This window comes from Bison bison, unplaced genomic scaffold (assembly GCF_000754665.1).
Source record: "Bison bison bison isolate TAMUID 2011002044 unplaced genomic scaffold, Bison_UMD1.0 scf7180017864330, whole genome shotgun sequence".
In the NCBI taxonomy this organism is placed as follows: Eukaryota; Metazoa; Chordata; class Mammalia; order Artiodactyla; family Bovidae; genus Bison; species Bison bison.
This window is the reverse complement of record NW_011494902.1, coordinates 6,808,228-6,826,277: the sequence shown is the minus strand read 5'-3', so window position 1 is coordinate 6,826,277 and position 18,050 is coordinate 6,808,228. Positions and strand designations below refer to the sequence as shown.

Genomic DNA, 18,050 nt, shown 5'->3' with positions numbered 1-18,050 from the left:
AGGCAGGTCAGGTGGTCTGGTATTCCCATCTCTTGAAGAATTTTCCAGTTTATTGTGATCCACACAGTCAAAGGCTTTGGCATAGTCAATAAAGCAGAAATAGATATTTTTCTGGAACTCTCTTGCTTTTTCCATGATCCAGTGGACGTTGGCAATTTGATCTCTGGTTCCTCTGCCTTTTCTAAAACCAGTTTGAACATCAGGAATTTCACGGTTCACACACTGCTGAAGCCTGGCTTGGAGAATTTTGAGCATTACTTTACTAGAGTGTGAGATGGGTTCAATTGTGCGGTAGTTTGAGCATTCTTTGAAACTTACTTTAAATATCTAAGTTTTTTATAATTTATTAATTATAAAATTACTCAATTACTTAAGAGGTATGCTTTTTTTTTTTAAAGAATGACAGATGTTTATTATTAAATTAGTTGTTGCTGTTCAGTCACTAAGTTGTATCCAAATCTTTTGCAATCCCATGGACTATAGCCTGCCAGGCTCTTCCGTCCATGGCATTCTCCCGTCAAGAATACTGATGTGGGTTGCCATTTCCTTCTCCAGGGAATCTTCCTGACCCAAGGATCAAGTGTCTCCTACATTGCAGGCAGATTCTTTACCACTGAGCCATGATATGGAGCCCATATCTAATAGGTTTACATGCAATATTCAGGCTACTACTGATCTTCAATAATATAATTAATTAATCTTTAGACTAAATTTGCATATAAAATTAAAGAATCTATTTTATACCATGAAACCACATCATACTACCAAGGTTTTAATTTTCTCTGGGAGCTGGTAACATTCAGCTACTTTAGGAATCCTTTCAAAGTTAAATTCTGATAGCACTGGATTAACCAACTAAAGGTTATCAAAAACTTTTCAAAAATTCTCTGAAATCTTACTGTTAAAGATGATTCTTGCTCTTAGAGGAGATCTTTGTCATAGAAGGAACTATGAAGTATTGAAATAGAGTCAAATATTTTCTAGGAATTTAGTAAATGATAAAAGATTTATTTTAAGTAAGTGGCGTTGTTTTTTGTCAACTGTGTTGATATAGATGGTTTTATTTTTGTGAAAAATCACTTTGTTCTCAACTCTTTATGTAAACTTCAAACAGATCAAAGACTTTTATACAGTGAAATTATACAATCATTTTGATAAAATATGTTACTATTTTAAGACCTTGGATTTAGAAGGCCTTTTAAAATTTTTCAGAAATCCAGAAATTAAAAAAGAAACAACTAAATTTGAATAAATAAAGAAAACTTCAGTATATCTAAAAACAAAACACTACAACATCATAAACAAAGTTAAAAGAGAAACCAAAATAGAAGGAAATGACAGCACATGACAGCGTTAGTTTTGTAACATCCTAAGTGCTTTTACTTTTAGTAATCACTAAAGATAAGGATAGAAACTATAGCAAAGAAATGTATAGAGACAAAAAAAAAAGAAATGTATAGAGACAAATACTTCTTTACAAAAGGGGAAAGTCAATAAACATATGCTTTCTTAATGTCTAATGTATCAGTAGGCATATATTTTACTGCTGCTGCTGCTAAGTCGCTTCAGTTGAATAGCACATATTTTATTAGTATTCTAGCAAATTCCATCACAGTTAATAAATGGAGTCAATTTTATTGTCAGTAAGCCCCCTGAAACCTAGTTGTCTCATTTTTCAGATTACTTGGTATGTAGCCCATGCCCTCTCTTTACCTATAGGAGAGATAAGACCAGCAGTGTCATATATGATTCTATATGAAAGTCCAAGAATGTCTTAAAACTTTCTAGGTTTTACATATAAGAGAAGATATGTAGAAGATATACATTAGAGATATATTTATATCTCTATATTTAGAGATAGATATATATCTACATATATATATATATAGATCCTATCTTCTGTAGAAGAGAAGATATACGTTATGACATATATTTATAACTTTAATACACAAATGAATGACCAACATCGTTCAAATTATAGTTTTTTAACATTCTCATGATGTGTATTTATGCCTCAACCACTATGAAACTCAGACTGTTATTGAAAAGAACCTTTCCCTCTTTCTTTATACTGAATTCAGGCTTTTGCAGATCTTTCATAATTTCTGCTTTGAGATCAGGTGGTGCTGTTGTATTAAAATTGCAGGTTTCTGTCAAAAAATCCCAAAGCAGGTCTCCATTTTCATTGCCATCAATAAAACAGTCAGATATGTCCATGGTGGACAGAAGGTCATAATACTCGTATTTAATCCCCAACTTATCCAGCATCTGAGTGAGGTCAGACGATGTGACATACTGGCAGAGGTCATTCCGGGGTAAGCGAGATCCATACTTTTCCCATAGCTTTTGCCAGCTGCTGGCTCCTGTGCAACAGAAAAACATTCATGCTTTCAGTTATTCTTCTTTTCACTTACCTACTCTGCAAGCAGTACATTAGATGCTTGGAATAGAGCAGTCCGTTTAAAAAGTCCATTTAAAAAGCTAAAAAGACTTTTGTAGCTCAATTCAAGGAGTGCAAGGGGTTGGTGGGAAAGTTACATAAATAAGTTATACATCATATGGTGCAAAGTGCTAATGAAAAACAAATCTAAGCAAGAGATAAGGGGGATCAAAGAGCTGGATGGATTGCTGCTTTATATAGGATGGTCACAGACATTCTCTCTAATAATGTAACATTTGAGCAGAGACATGACAGCAAGGCACATATATATGTAGTAATCTATCAGGGGGAAGGTTACTCCAGGTAGAGAGAAGAGCAACTGCAAAGGACCTGAAGCAGGGACATGCTTGGCACATTAAGAACTAGCCAGGGAGCTAGTGAGATTGGAATTGAACCAAGGGGAGAATGGAAAGAGATGAGGTTGGGTGATGGTGAGGAGTGGATTGGGTGCTTAATCATATAGGAAAAGATAGGAAGTCATTGTAGTGCTGTCTAATAGATTGTTATGGACTCTTGGACATGTTCCAAATTTGCATTGTCCAATATGGTAGCCACTAACCACTTTATGGTTCTGGAATGCATGAACTATGGCTAGTCTGACTAAGGAAATGAATTTTAAGTGCTATTTCATTTTAATTCATTTCACTTTCAATAGCCAACTATGACTTACATATCAGATGACACAGCATTAGAGTGACTTGACCTGATTTACATTTTCTTAAGGTCACTCTGGCCACACAGATGAGAACAAGGGCATAAGGACAGAAGCAGGAAGAACAGTAAGAAAGCTACTGCAAAAATCTGGGTGATAGATGATGGTAAGTTGAAACAGCAAGATTGGAAATAATGAGAAATGGTTGCTTCATACACACACACACACACACACACACACACACATTATATATTACACTCCTAGAGCCAATGCCATTTGCTAATGACTTGTATATTGTTAGCAATAACAATTTGGATAGTGAAAGAAAGAAAAGAATCAATGATGACCGCAGTGATTTTGGCCCAAGCATCTGAAAAGAGAGAACTGCCATTAAAAATGGGAAGAATGAGGGAGGAACATTTTTCAATGTGTTAGCAGGCATCTTATTTTGGAAGTATAAAAGTTGAGCTATCTCTTGGCCATTCAGGTTGTGATAAGAGGAAGGCAATTGTTTATGTTAGTCTGGTTCAGAGGAGAGGGTCTGAGTAAAAACTGAAATGGAAGAAAGAGCACAGCAAATACAATGATAGTTTGCTCAAACCAAAGATGAGATAGCCTCTCAGGTCTGTACACTTACAAGATGCTGCCTTGGACTGCAACACCTCAGTTGAGTTTACAAATTTTGTCCCCAGCTTTAGAGGGTATATTAGCAGTGTATGATGTATTTAATTGAAAATCTGGCCCAGGGTAGCAGCTAAGAGATACAGAATCTGAGGGAGAGAGAGGTTGGATTGTTCCTCTGACTCTTCATGAATGACATGAGGTTTGTTATTCAGTCTTTCAGAACCTCTGGTTTCTTGTCTATAAGACAGAGATAACTATACTTGTTGCAACTGCGAATATTAAATAATATAATTGAAGTAAATCATTGCACAATGGTAAGCACATAGCAGATGTGTAATATGTACTTAGAAAATAAATGAACATTAAATGGAATTAATTTGATATTTCCACTGGTTGTAGCCTTGAGACTGTGAAAAAAACAAACTTGCTATTCAAAAATCTATAATAATAATAATAAAAATTAAAACAAAAGAGAATTTTATGGACCTTCTAATATAAGCATGTAATACTGGGCTGTTAAATATACAGTGAATACAGTGCATTAAGGGTGGTCTTATGTTCCACTAATATTCCAGAAGACAGTGATAACTTCAGGGTAAGCTTTAGGAGAAGGTAGAATTGGAATGAAGCAGAAAAATTAAAAAATAAGAAACCTCAGTTCAATGAAAAAAAATCAGGGTCATGAGTATGTATTAAAAAAATTTTTCATTCCAAAGACAGTGATTGTCTGCCCAAATAAGAATTTGCCTACAAATAAGACTTTATAAGAAAATAAATATTTCAGTGGTTGAGGAGGAGCTCTGTTAGCATTATCATTATTATTTTTTAAACCTGGCAGAGAGAAAAGAACCAAACACTAATTGCAGAGCATTTGTTGGTGTCAGTGTTTGGTGACTCAGTGCCATTTCTAAGCTGAGCAATTAGACACTTTCTGACTGATAAATTATCATAATGGCTCTCAGTGGGCACAACATATGGTGTTACTTTTGTATTCAACATGATATAAACCAGGTCCTTTCCCCCCACACACTGTATTAAAAATAACACACTACAATTTGCCTCCTTCCTTAGTCAAATAAGGAGAGGTCAGGAAAGAAAACGTCACTGATCTCCCTTAACCAGATAAGTTGCATTTTAATTATTAATAGCAACTCTCTCAACTAATGTCTGGCTACTGTATTTGCAGAAAAACGTGCCACTGACTTTATTTTAGTGTGGGATACTCATTTTAAGAGTCTACCTCTTCTTATTTCTCTTCTTTTTCATCCCCAAATCAGATCTTTAATCTCTATAATCAGAAACTTCTGTTATAAATAAATGACTGTTTACTCATATGGGCTAATTCTTCAGTGGGTTCTTTGGAACCAGAGCAAAGCTTCTGTTCCCTCAAGCACCATATATTCAAATAGGCTGACCAGTAAAACACTGTCATTTAATTCTGAATATAATTTCTCTTCCTTTTCCTAATTAGTTTCACTTGCCTACTCTTCTGTGCTTTTGTATGCCTCTTTCAGCACGCACTGTTTGTGTGTGAATATGTGTATCTTCTTTATTGAGCCTTTTATTCCTTTTTATTAAATCCATCTTCAATTCTCTAGCACTCTCTATATTCCCTGATTCCATGGCTATCATGTAGTAAATTTTAGCTAAAACATGGTCTCTCTCTTTTTTTTGGATGGACATTCAGAATCGGTTATAGTTAGGATATTGTAAAGAAGAAATAATAATTATTCATTTCGACCTCTGGGTTGGGAAGATCCCCTGGAGAAGGGAATGGCTACCCACTCCAGTATTCTTGCTTGGGATATCCCATGGACAGAGGAGCCTGGTGGGCTACAGTCCATGGAGTCACAAATGAGTCAGACACTACTTAGCTACTAACACTTTAATTTTTCAATTCAAATACATTCACTGGGTGTGTTCTTCTATGTGCCAAGGGTTTTGCAAAAATCTGGGACTAGAGAACAGAACCCCTGCTCTCCAGGAACTCTCCTTAAAAACTCCCCAGTTGCCTCTGATAGGAAATTAGCACACTACTGAAAGTGTTTACACCTCTCAATCTTCCATTGGATTAGGAGTCTATCAAAGGCAGAGGAGGAGTAATAGTCATCTTTGCAACCTCAGAGCCTAGCAGTGATGAACTGTTATTGTTCAGTCATTAAGTCATGGACAACTCTTATGTGACCTCATGGACTGTAGCATGCCAGGCTCCTCTGTCCTCCACTATCTCCTAGAGTTGGCTCAAATTTATGTCTACCTAATGATGGATTAGAGGAGCTCAATAAAAGATGAATGAACCAAATCTGCACAATAGCTATCCTGTTCAGACAGCCTGAGACCAAGACTACAAGCTATATTTTGAATATGCTGAATGCACCTGTCACCTTAACCAAGCTAGGTGCCCTGCATAATTAAATCTAGAAACAGATCCCATATTTCATTATCTTACAATCGAATAAATTGCAAAAAATGGGTTTCCATATGGTACTCGAATAACTGAGTAATTTAGTTTACTCAGACAACACATCAGTTCAGTCATAGGTCACTGTCAACTGGGATAGACAGGAAGAAACCTTAGCTATGGAGCATATTTAAGATGACCTTTAGAGCAACATGTTAATCCAGACATACCACTATGTGCCTTGCTGAGATACTAGCTCGCTGAGTACTCATGGAAATTTAATTGAGTAACTAGTGCTAGGCTTCTCTGAGTCTGTTTGCAAGGAGCACTCAGTTGCTATATTGCCATGAGGCTATGGATGACAATATTGCTGAAACAAAGGAAATATGCAAACAAGCTTCTTCACTTCTAGGCTGTTGTTGTTTAGTCACCAAGCCGTGTCTGACTCTCTTGCCACCCCATGAACTGTAGCCCTCAGGCTCCTCTTGTTCATAGGATTTCCCTGGCAAGAATACTGGAGTGGGTTGTCATTTCCTTTTCCAAGGGATCTCCTCAACCCAGTATTGAACCTGGGTCTCCTGCATTGGCAGGCAGATTCTTTACCACCAAGCCAGAGCCACTTCTAGGTAATAATGACCAAATTCCATTTACAAAGTGACCTCAACAACCTGAGTAAAAACAGAGCCTTGTGTGAACCATTTTGGTGTAGGTCTTCCAAGTTTTAAGGTAATAGTCAAGTTTAAGGCATGTTTTCATTGGGCAAGTATGGAGAATGGGGTTTCAAGAATTATAGTTTGGGCTGAGAAGGCAGTTTAGGATAATGGGTTTTATTAAATAGGAGTGAGATAGGAAGTTGATCAGGCATCTCAGATGACCTGGGGAGTTTCGTCACACCTGTCTACTATCCACAGGTTAGCAGACTGGTCTGGCTCATAGGGATTTGTAGTGATACTGTGAAATGAAAAAGTTACTAATGACAATGTGGATCAATTCTATACATGTTAATTGACAGTGATATAAGACAAATCTTCTTGTGACTAAATTTGTTTTCACTGTTGGAAATTGACCATAATTTATTTTTCTAAAAGCTGACCCATATATACTTGTATCAGCTTTTTTAATGCAATAAAGCAATTACTGCTCTTTTTAAAAAGGGAAACTTCAGCTACTTCCTTACACCAAGGGGCTGATACAATTTTTCTCAGAGAAATACATTATTGTTAAGATAGGTTTATAGGTGAACAGGTTTATCTAGGTCAGAGAGGAAGAGCAAAGGGGAGTTAATCTGCTCTATGTAACGAGTAAGAAGGGGTGAAAGGGGAAAGCGAAGAGTTGGTATCTTAGGAAAAGCACTGAGCTAAAAGGATTATCTGTTAACAATGTTTTCCTCTCTCTGACACCTGCCTCCCACACTGTGTGCAGTCATGAAGAAGTGTAAGCTCTATACTGAAAAAGTTAGTAAAATATTCCTACCATCAAATGCAGAGTGAATAATTTTTGACTCAGAATACTTTTTTGATGAAAGCTAAAGGGTCTAGTCAAGGCTATGGTTTTTCTTGTGGTCATGTATGGATGTGAGAGTTGGACTGTGAAGAAGGCTGAGCGCCGAAGAATTACTCTTGAGAGTCCCTTGGACTGCAAGGAGATCCAACCAGTCCATTCTGAAGGAGATCAGCCCTGGGACTTCTTTGGAGGGAATGATGCTAAAGCTGAAATTCCAGTACTTTGGCCACCTCATGCGAAGAGCTGACTCATTGGAAAAGACTCTGATGCTGGGAGGGATTGGGGGCAGGAGGAGAAGGGGACAACAGAGGATGAGATGGCTGGATGGCATCACTGACTTGATGGACGTGAGTCTGAGTGAAGTCCAGGAGTTGGTGATGGACAGGGAGGCCTGGTGTGCTGTGATCCATGGGGTCGCAAAGAGTCGGACACGACTGAGAGACTGAACTGAACTGAAATGGTTTTTGTTTCTAGTAACTGTATTCATGATGTAGCCAGCAAAATACTGTATCCATAAGAGCACCAAGTCAATTCTCAGTTGCTTGTAGACTACTCATGCTACTTTGTAAACCTTAGGCTGGTTTTTTCTTATTAGTAGGTATATATTCACAAGAGAGCTGCCTTCTGACACTCAAATACATAACTTCTGAAAATATTTAAGGATAAACTAAATATAAATAAAGTGGATCTTCATTTGATGTGGAATATATTCTAAAATCAGACATATATGACTGCTGGATGAACTGTTATTTCTGTCTGCAACACTTTCTGTATTATTGATACAGATTATCAAGAATAGACTGAGTTATCAACTCAGTGTCGATAACTAAATTCAGTTCTGTATTCCTAAATGTTCAAAGTGCTTTATCCAAGTGTCCTCATTTGGAGAGAGGTTAGTGGGAAAAATCCAGTTTACATAAGCCCTCCTAAATGGGAAGTTAGAACTTTCTCACATAAATGAGTATTTTTAACAAACCTGAGATAAAAATAGTATATCAAATGTTCCCTTGCAGAAGAGGTTGTGTACAGGAACTTTCATTTGCCAAAATCCCACATAAATTCAAAGCTAGGATTATAGGCAACAACTGTGTTTGCGATCATTAAAGCCATTCCTCATATTTAGGAATAAATGAATTTTATGACGTGGTTTTTGATTATGGGGTCTGATATAAATTTAGGAAGATAGAAGCTGCTGTATATCTAGAGTCAACCAGAATAGCACTGTGTGAACAATCCATAAAGACTGCTGAATGAAGGAGTGAATTAATGAATTCAACAGTGTCAGTGTTTTATTTGCTAATCTGTTTATTTAGGTTCTCTGTGTCATAATTGTATCACTGGAAACAAAGTATGATCAAACGCTGTCGTTGGAAAATAACACAACAACACAAAACCAAACAAGAGAATCACTAGCTATTTTTGATAGTTGTTTGAGAAAACCTATAATGAGCAACATTGACAGTGACTCTAGAAATGCAAATTAATCAAATATGACAGTGTCACAAATATTTCAACCTTTACTTAAACATCACAGAAGGGAAAGAGACATTTAAGGGACAAAAAGGAGGTACATAGAAATATTTTCTATTTTTAGTCTCCTCTAAAGAATTCCTATCAGTTGTATTTGCTCTATGTTATATAAAAAATAATGTATATATGGACAACAAAGATATACTTTCTCAAGAGGAAGAAGAAACAGATATTTATTTCCACTGGAAATCCTAAATTGAAAGTTTGAAGGACTTTCCTAATACTGTGTTAATTAATTGACTATGACCATAAGCCAGGTCAAGAATTTCATAATGAAGATGAAATATACCATCAGCCTTCAAACACATGAACTATTGGTTTTTTAAAATGTAGGTGGAAGGAAAATAACTTACCTGACACAATAATAATGAGAATCTTAGCATTGGTAGCTAAGCGACTATGGAAGAATTTCAGGGTAGCTGGGATGTCTTTAACATAATACAGCATCTAGAAATGAAGGAAAAGAGAACTGAGGCACTTTTCTATGTCAATGTCTTTGTTGCTCAGACTAGATACTCACTAGAAGATTTGATTTTCAAGTTGAGTGGGTTTTTACTCAACAAAACACGTAAGAAATTTAGAAGTTAAAGACGTTATATGGAGAGATAGAATAATAATGAGAGAAAATATTTGGGGATAGGGGAAACTGGTATTTACTCAACAAGAATCAAATAGTTTAAAATTTGCTCTTTCTGGCTTCAGTAACACAAACATTTATAGCTTCAGACAGTCTCTACTCCACATGGGGGCATTGATTCTGTGCTTTCTCTATATTTTGTGAATTATAGTTCTTCTGGGAGAAAATGGTGCTGGCACCATAAAAACATTCCATTTCATGGAACGTTGCTTCAAAATTAAGCCCTTTGCACTAGCTTTACCATATGCTCACCAATGCTTTTTTTTAAATCACAGAAAATGCGGCAAGCTTTGATGTTGACAGATTCTCTAGGAAAATGGACTGGATAAAGCCTTAGGTTGCAGCATCATCACAAGGGGATAGGTGTCAGTCCACTCATTTTAAATAACTCTGAATGATCTCTGGTGAATTGCAGGGAGAGGTCTTTCCACCTAACACAGATAGAGCCTGGAATTATACATGGGCAATGGAAATTTTCCCCTGAGGGCTTATAGCCCTGGAATCTACCCCACATAGACACTTATTTTTTATGTCTCATCTTCTACTCTTTTAGACAAAAATTCAATATTTTACTCAATTTTTTATGGGCTTCCCAGGTGGTGCAGTGGTAAAGAATCCACCTGCCAATGGAGGAGATGCAAGGGACATGGGTTCAGTCCCTGGGTTGGGAAGATACCCTGGAGTAGGAAATGACAACCCTCTCCAGTATTTTTCCCTGGAAAATTCCATGGACAGAGGAGCATGGCAGGCTCTATGGGATCACAAAGAGTTGAGCATGACTGAGCATGTACACACACATGATAAAATTTATTGCATAAAGCAAAAATAACCTGAGCTATGCCTCCCTCACATGAATTAATGAAATGCAAGGGACCTGCACATGGTCTGTGTGGTCTCAGAGGCCATATTTAGTATCATGTCACTCCATGCTGTTCACCACAGGGACCACATAGACAGGCACCCAGATGCAGCTAGTCCACAAGATCGCTAATAATCCTTGACATGACCTAGCTCAAAAAGAGGAGGCCGATCATAGCAGATGCTCTGAAAATTGATCTAAAAGACACAGATTCTCTGCAGTTGACTATGGATATTAAGTTGAAAGATGCCATGAGAATGTTAGGACTGTAAGGAAAAATGAGGAGACAGAGACATAACAAAAATGCAGAGTAGACAGAGAGGAAGGCAGTAGTAGTGCAGAGGAAGCAGAGATAAGAAAGAAAGAACAAATGTGGAGGTTTGGAGAGAAACGAGAATGATCTCTGAAGCTGCAACATTTTATAGCAAGTGAGGAATGGGATTCAGTGCATATGTGAAGGGATTGGCTTTTGATAAAGGGAGGCTTTTGTTGTTTTTTGAATTAACTTTTTTTGGAGTATAGTTGCTTTACAGTATTGTGTTAGTTTCTACTGTACAGCAAAATCAATCAGACATACATATACATATATGCCCTCCCTTTCAGATTTCCTTCCTATTCAGGTCACCACAGCGTATTAAGTAGAGTTCCCTGCGCTATACAGTAGGTTTCATTAGTTAGCTTTTATACATAGTATCAGTGGTGTACATGTGTCAATCCCAATCTCCCAATTCATCCCACCCACCCCTTTTCCCCTTGGTGTTCATATATTTGTTCTCAACACCTCTGTCTCTATGGTGCTGCTATGAACGCTGGGGTGCATGTATTTTTCTGAATTATGGTTTTCTCTGGGTATATGCCCAGTAGTGCAATTGCTGAGGCATATTGTAGTTCTGGGCTTCCCTGGTAGTTCAGTTGGTAAAGAATTCACGTGCAATGCAAGAAATCCCAGTTTGATTCTTGGGTTGAGAAGATCCTCTAGAGAAGGGATAAGCTACCCATCCCAGTATTCTCAGGCTTTCCTGGTGGCTCAGATGGTAAAGAATCCACCTCTAATGCGGGAGACCTGAGTTCAATCCCTGGGTTGGGAAGATCCCCTGCAGGAGGGCATGGCAACCTACCCCAGTATTCTTGCCTGGAGAACACTGGAGTGGGTTGTGGGGAGAATACATGGAATATTCTCCCCATGGACAGAGGAGCCTGGCTGGCTGCAGTCTACAGGGTCGCAGAGTCGGATGTGACTGGGCAACTAAGCACAGCATGATAGTTCTATTTTTAGTTGTTTTGAGGAACCGCGATACTGTTCTCCATAGTGGCTATATCAGTTTACATTCCCACCGACAGTACAAGAGGATTCCTGGGAGGCTTTTGTAATAAGAAGAAAGAAAGAAATGGTGGGTACAGGTGCATCTCTATAAATGTGGTGGGTAAAAGATGATTTTCTACCTGATCATTTCTCTTTTCACTATAGAGTAGGAAGGGAAGTTATCAGTTGGAAACCAGTGGCAAAGAAGGGATTACAGGAGTTGTAAGGAGAGAGATGAAGGTATGAAATAGTTATACAGTTGAGCCTTGGACAAGGCAGGGATTAGGTACCAACTTTCTGTGTAGTCAAAAATTCACATATAACATATGCATTTTCTCTGTTTCTGGAGTTTCACATCCAGTCATGCAGCATTTACTGCTGAAAAAATCCAGGGAAGGTCCAGTGGTTTGGAGTCAGTGCTTCCATTACAGGGAGCATGGGTTCAATCCCTGGTTGGGCAACAAAGCTCTCACAAGCCCTGTGATGTGGTCAAAGAAAAAAAAAATTAAATAGAAAAAATTAGCATACAAATGAACCCACATAATTCAAATCTGTGTTGTGCAAGGGCCAACTATATGAGAAGATAGAAAAGTAAGTCTAGTAGAGAAACGTCTTAGGTTTGCTGGGCAATGTTAAAAGCACTCCCTTATAGTTAAAGGATTGTGTCTGCTAAGAAAGCAAAGATGTAGAATTGCCTAGATATGCCAACCCTGAAGTAATTTCTTCCTGTAATTTTTAGAAGCCTATTCCTTTTGGCTTAACCTCTAACATATACAAACAGTTCATACAACTCAAAAACAGAAAGCACAACCCAATCAAAAACTGGGCAGAATATTTTAACAGATATTTCTCCAAAGAAGACATACAGATGACCATTAGGTACATGAAAAGATGCTCAGCATCAATAATTATTAGAGAAATGCAAATCAAAACTACAATGAGTTACCACTTCACACTAGTCAAAATGACCATCATTAAAAATTCTGCAAAAAACAAGTATGGAGAGGGTGTAGAGAAAAGGGATCCCCCTACACTGTTGATACAACCACTATGAAAAATATGTAGGTTCCTTAGAAAACTAAAGATAGAGTTACCATATGATCCAACAGTCCCATTCCTGGGAATATACCTGGACAAAGCCATAATTCAAAAAGATACATGCACCCCTACATTCACAGTAGCACTGTTACCAGCTAAAACATGGAAATAATGTAAATGTCTATCAACAGACAAATGGATAAAGAAGATGTGGTACATATATACTGTGGAATGCTGCTCAAAGGCTATGGTTTTTCCTGTGGTCACGTATGGATGTGAGAGTTGGACTGTGAAGAAGGCTGAGCACCAGAGAATTGATGCTTTTGAACTGTGGTGTTGGAGAAGACTCTTGAGAGTCCCTTGGACTGCAAGGAGATCCAACCAGTCCATCCTAAAGGAGATCAGCCCTGGGATTTCTTTGGAAGGACTGATGCTAAAGCTGAAACTCCAGTACTATGGCCACCTCATGCGAAGAGTTGACTTATTGGAAAAGGCTCTGATGCTGGTAGGGATTGGGGGCAGGAGGAGAAGGGGACAACAGAGGATGAGATGGCTGGATTGCATCACTGACTCGATGGACGTGAGTCTGAGTGAACTCCGGGAGTTGGTGATGGACAGGGAGGCCTGGCGTGCTGCGATTCATGGAGTCTCAAAGAATCGGACACGACTGAGTGACTAAACTGAACTGAATGCTGTTTACAGCAACATGGATGGACCTAGAAATTATCATACTAACTGAAGTAGGTCAGAAAGAGAAAGACAAATACAATATAACATCACTTACATGTGGAATCTAAAATACGGTACAAATAAACCTGGCTACAAAACAGAAAGAGACTCATAGACATAGACACCAGACTTGTGGTTGCCAAGGGGGAGGTGGGGAGGGACAGGGATGGACTGGGAGTTTGGGGGTGGTAGATACAGGCTATTATTAATACATTTAGAACTGATAATCAACAAGGTCCAAACATATAGCACAGAACTATATTCAATATCCTGTGATAAACCACAATGGAAAAGAATATAAAAATAAGAATGTCTATAGGTGTATAAGTGAGTCACTTTGCTATACAGCAGAGATTGGCACAGCACTGTAAATCAGTTATATTTCCATTTTTAAAATGTCTACAAAAAAGTTTATTCCTTTGGGATGACTGTATTTGTAGACTATAGAAAGCAAAAAGCATCTTGTTCATCATGGTTTTTCTAAAACATGTACATCTTCTAATGGTAGCCAACACCCAAAACCTATACACCTATATGCTATTCAGATACATCAGTGACCTCTGGAAATATGTCCCCAGATCATCTGCTGAAGAGTCACTCCCTTTACAAGAAATACACTATTGTATTTCTAAGAAATACACTATTAGTGCTGGACCACGGAAATAAATTCTGGCAGAAAGACTGATGTCAGTAAAACTTTGTTGACCTGAGGAATCATCCAGCCTGCCCCTTTGTCGCATACACAATAGCCAGGTCATGAACAGAAGGCAAAAGCAAATGGATTCAGAAAAACTCTGGGATGTTGGTCCATTCTCAGTTTGGACAGATAATGTTCACTTATAAAATCAGAAATCAGATTTTCATTTATCTTTTAGAAGTTAGAATATTAAGCACTCTGAAATATTTCTGAAGAATCTTTTTTTTCTGAGAGTATATAACAATAAATATTTCCTACCTGAATCATATGAATAAAGTCCCACCTCTGAAGTTCTTTTTTCTCCATCATTCTATTTTGATATTCAGATGATGTCTCTTTATGCCAAGCAAACTTTATGTTCTCAAGGTTTGATGTCTTGGCTACAAGCTCTAAAATATGGAGAAAAGGTAGCTCACCATCAATTTTAATTGCAAATTTGGAACCCATTTCCATTTAGAATTTTAATGCAATCAATATTATATACACAACAGATATAAAGCACATTTTTCTTTTTTATGCAGCTCCAGAAGACCAGAGAGTTCATCCTAGTTTTTCCTCTAGCATTAAATGAAATTAGAGATAACTAAAGAGCCAATAAAAAAATAATTATGAGAATACTGATCAGACACAGGCAATATTGTTGTTGTTTAGTTGCTAAGTCACATCCAACTCTTATGCGATACCATGGACTGTAGCCCACCAGCCTCCTCTGTCCATGGGGTTTCCCAGGCAAGAATACTGGAGCAGGTTGCCATTCCCTTCTCCAGGGGATCTTCCTGACCCAGGGATTGAATCTGCTTCTCCTGCACTGCAGGAGGATACTTTACCACTGAGTCACCAAGAAAGCTGTGTATAGGCACATTATCTCAAGCGTTAATGAGAAAAAAAGTGGTGGATTTTATCAATGGAGAATTTACATAAAACAGGTGATATGATTCTATAACTCAGGAATCAGTAAACTGTGGCATGGACCATATCTGTCTTACTACCTATTTTTAAATAGACTGCAAGCTAAAAATATACATTACTCTTCTTCCCGACTTCATGCTCCTGTCCTTCATATTTTGTGCCATTAAACTGTTAAATGGTTGAACAAAATCAAAAGAAGAATAATACTTCATGATAGGTAAAAATGATATAAAATTCAAATTGAATGTTTACAAGTAAAATTTTATTGTGACATAGCCACACATATTAGTTTATGGATTGTCTCTGGCTGCCTTTGGTGTTCAGTGGCAGAGCTAATTAGTTGTGACAGGGATCATGTGGATTAGATGGTTAGATAGCATCACCAACTCAGTGGACACAAATTTGAGCAAACTCTGGGAGACAGTGGAGGACAGAGGAGCCTGGTGTGCTGCAGTCCATGGGATCACAGAGTCAGACACGACTTAGTGACTGAATAGGTGGCCTAAGTCTAAAATACTTACTATTTGGCCCTTTTCAGAGAAAAATTTGCTGATTCTTGCTGTTACCAATTACACATAAGCTTTTAGGGTAAGGTTTCTGTTTAAATATCTCTGAATGAATTAATGACTGTCTCTAAAATAAACATCAAAAATAATGGTTGATGACCAGGGGATGGATGGAGAGACAGTATTCTAGTTACTATTTATATTCTGAGGTGTTTAAGTCATGCCTGCCAAAAAAGTAATTAGGTTCTTCTCTCAATAAGCTTACAAAGAATGTACCACAGTCACCATGTTGTTAGTGACTGAAGGGATGCATGTGGGATGACAAGCCTTTCAGAATAGGATTTGATATACAGCACCATAAGCAACTGAATGTGCATACACACACACATCGTGGGTTACAAGTACCTTTGTACTTGGTGATTTGTTCAGCACTTGGTTCAACAACTTCATTGATGATATGAACTCCTGGGTACTGAGCTTGCACTTTGGAGAGAATTTGAAGATCAATTTCACCTGAAGAAAAGCATATAGAACAGTTCAGCTTGGCCCAGAAAGAAAAGAATAGAATAGAATAGAAAAGAACAATTTCAACTACTTTACTATCTCTAGGAAAGTCCAGCATAAATAAAGAAGAATACTCAGCTGTTGCCCTGACACGGTGTCTATGATGAAGAACAACTAGGTTAAAAATGTGTTTTGAGGAGGGTTATGATTGCCTTTCATTCATTCATGTTGTTGTTGTTGTTCAGTCACTCAGTCATGTCCAACTCTTGGTGAACCCATGGTCGGCAGCACACCAGGCTTCCCTGTCCTTCACCATCTCCTGGAGCTTGATCAAACTCATATCCATTGAGTCAGTGATGCCGTCCAACCATCTCATCCTCTGTTGTCCCGTTCTCCTCCCACCTTCAATCTTTCCCAGCATCAGGGTCTTTTCAAATGAATCAGGGCAAAGTACTGGAGTTTCACCTTCAGCATCAGTCCTTCCAAAGAATATTCAGGACTGATTTCCTTCAGAATGGACTGGTTGGATCTCCTTGCAGTCCAAAGGACTCTCAAGAGCCTTCTCCAACACCACAGTTCAAAAGCATCAATTCTTCAGCACTCAGCTTTCTTTATGGTGCAACTCTCACATCCATACATGACTACTGGAGGGAAAAAAAATAGCTTTAACTATATAGACGTTTTCTGGCAAAGTAATGTCTCTGTTTTTTAATATGCTGTCTAGGTTGGTCATAGCTTTTCTTCCAAGGAGCAAGTGTCTTTTAATTTCATGACTGCAGTCACCATCTGCAGTGATTTTGGAGCCCAGAAAAATAAAGTCTGACACTGTTTCATTGTTTCTCCATCTATTTGCCATGAAGTGATGGGACCAGATGTCATGATCTTAGTCTTTTGAATGTCGCGTTTTAAGCCAGCTTTTTCACTCTCCTCTTTCATTTTCATCAAGAGGCTCTTTAGTTCCTCTTCATTTCTGCCATTAGGGTTGTGTTATGTGCATATCTGAGGTTATTGTTATTTCTCCCCGCAATCTTGATTCCACCTTGTGCTTCATCCAGTCCTGCATTTTACATGATGTACTCTGCATATAAGTTAAATAAGCAGGGTGACAATATACAGCCTTGATGTACTCCTTTTCCTATTTGGAACTAGTCTATTGTTCCATGTCCAGTTCTAACTGTTGCTTCCTGACCTGCATATAGGTTTCTCAAGAGCAGATCAGGTGGTCTGGTATTCCCATATCCTTAAGAATTTTCCACAGTTTGTTGTGATCCACACAGTCAAAGGCTTTAGTGTAGTCATTGAAACAGAAGTGGTAAACTGTATTTAATACCTTTTATTGTACTACACAATTGCACTCATCTCACACGCTAGTAAAGTAATGCTCAAAATTCTCCAAGTCAGGCTTCAACAATAGATGAACCATGAACTTCCAGATACTCAAGCTGGTTTTTGAAAAGGCAGAGGAATCAGAGACCAAATTGCCAGCATCTGCTGGATCATGGAAAAAGCAAGAGAGTTCCAGAAAAACATCTATTTCTGCTTTATTGACTATGCCAAAGCCTTTGACTGTGTGGATTGCAGTAAACTGTGGAAAATTCTGAAAGAGATGGGAATACCAGACCACCTGACCTGTCTCTTGAGAAACCTATATGCAGGTCAGGAAGCAACAGTTAGAACTGGACATGGAACAACAGACTGGTTCCAAATAGGAAAAGGAG

The 18,050-nt window shown here is 38.0% G+C and overlaps 1 protein-coding gene across 1 annotated transcript in view; it reads right to left on the bottom strand.

The window, feature by feature from the left end:
• Positions 1 to 1,268: 1,268 nt before the first annotated feature.
• Positions 1,269 to 18,050, bottom strand: part of HNMT (histamine N-methyltransferase) — a 41,335-nt gene continuing 24,553 nt past the window's right edge. The window contains exons 4-7 of the mRNA XM_010853705.1: positions 16,234 to 16,341; positions 14,672 to 14,802; positions 9,504 to 9,597; positions 1,269 to 2,363 (exon numbers count right to left, since the gene is read on the bottom strand). Of these exons, the coding sequence (XP_010852007.1) occupies positions 2,008 to 2,363; positions 9,504 to 9,597; positions 14,672 to 14,802; positions 16,234 to 16,341 (689 nt within the window). The 3' untranslated portion in view covers positions 1,269 to 2,007. The remainder of the gene's footprint in view (positions 2,364 to 9,503; positions 9,598 to 14,671; positions 14,803 to 16,233; positions 16,342 to 18,050) is intronic.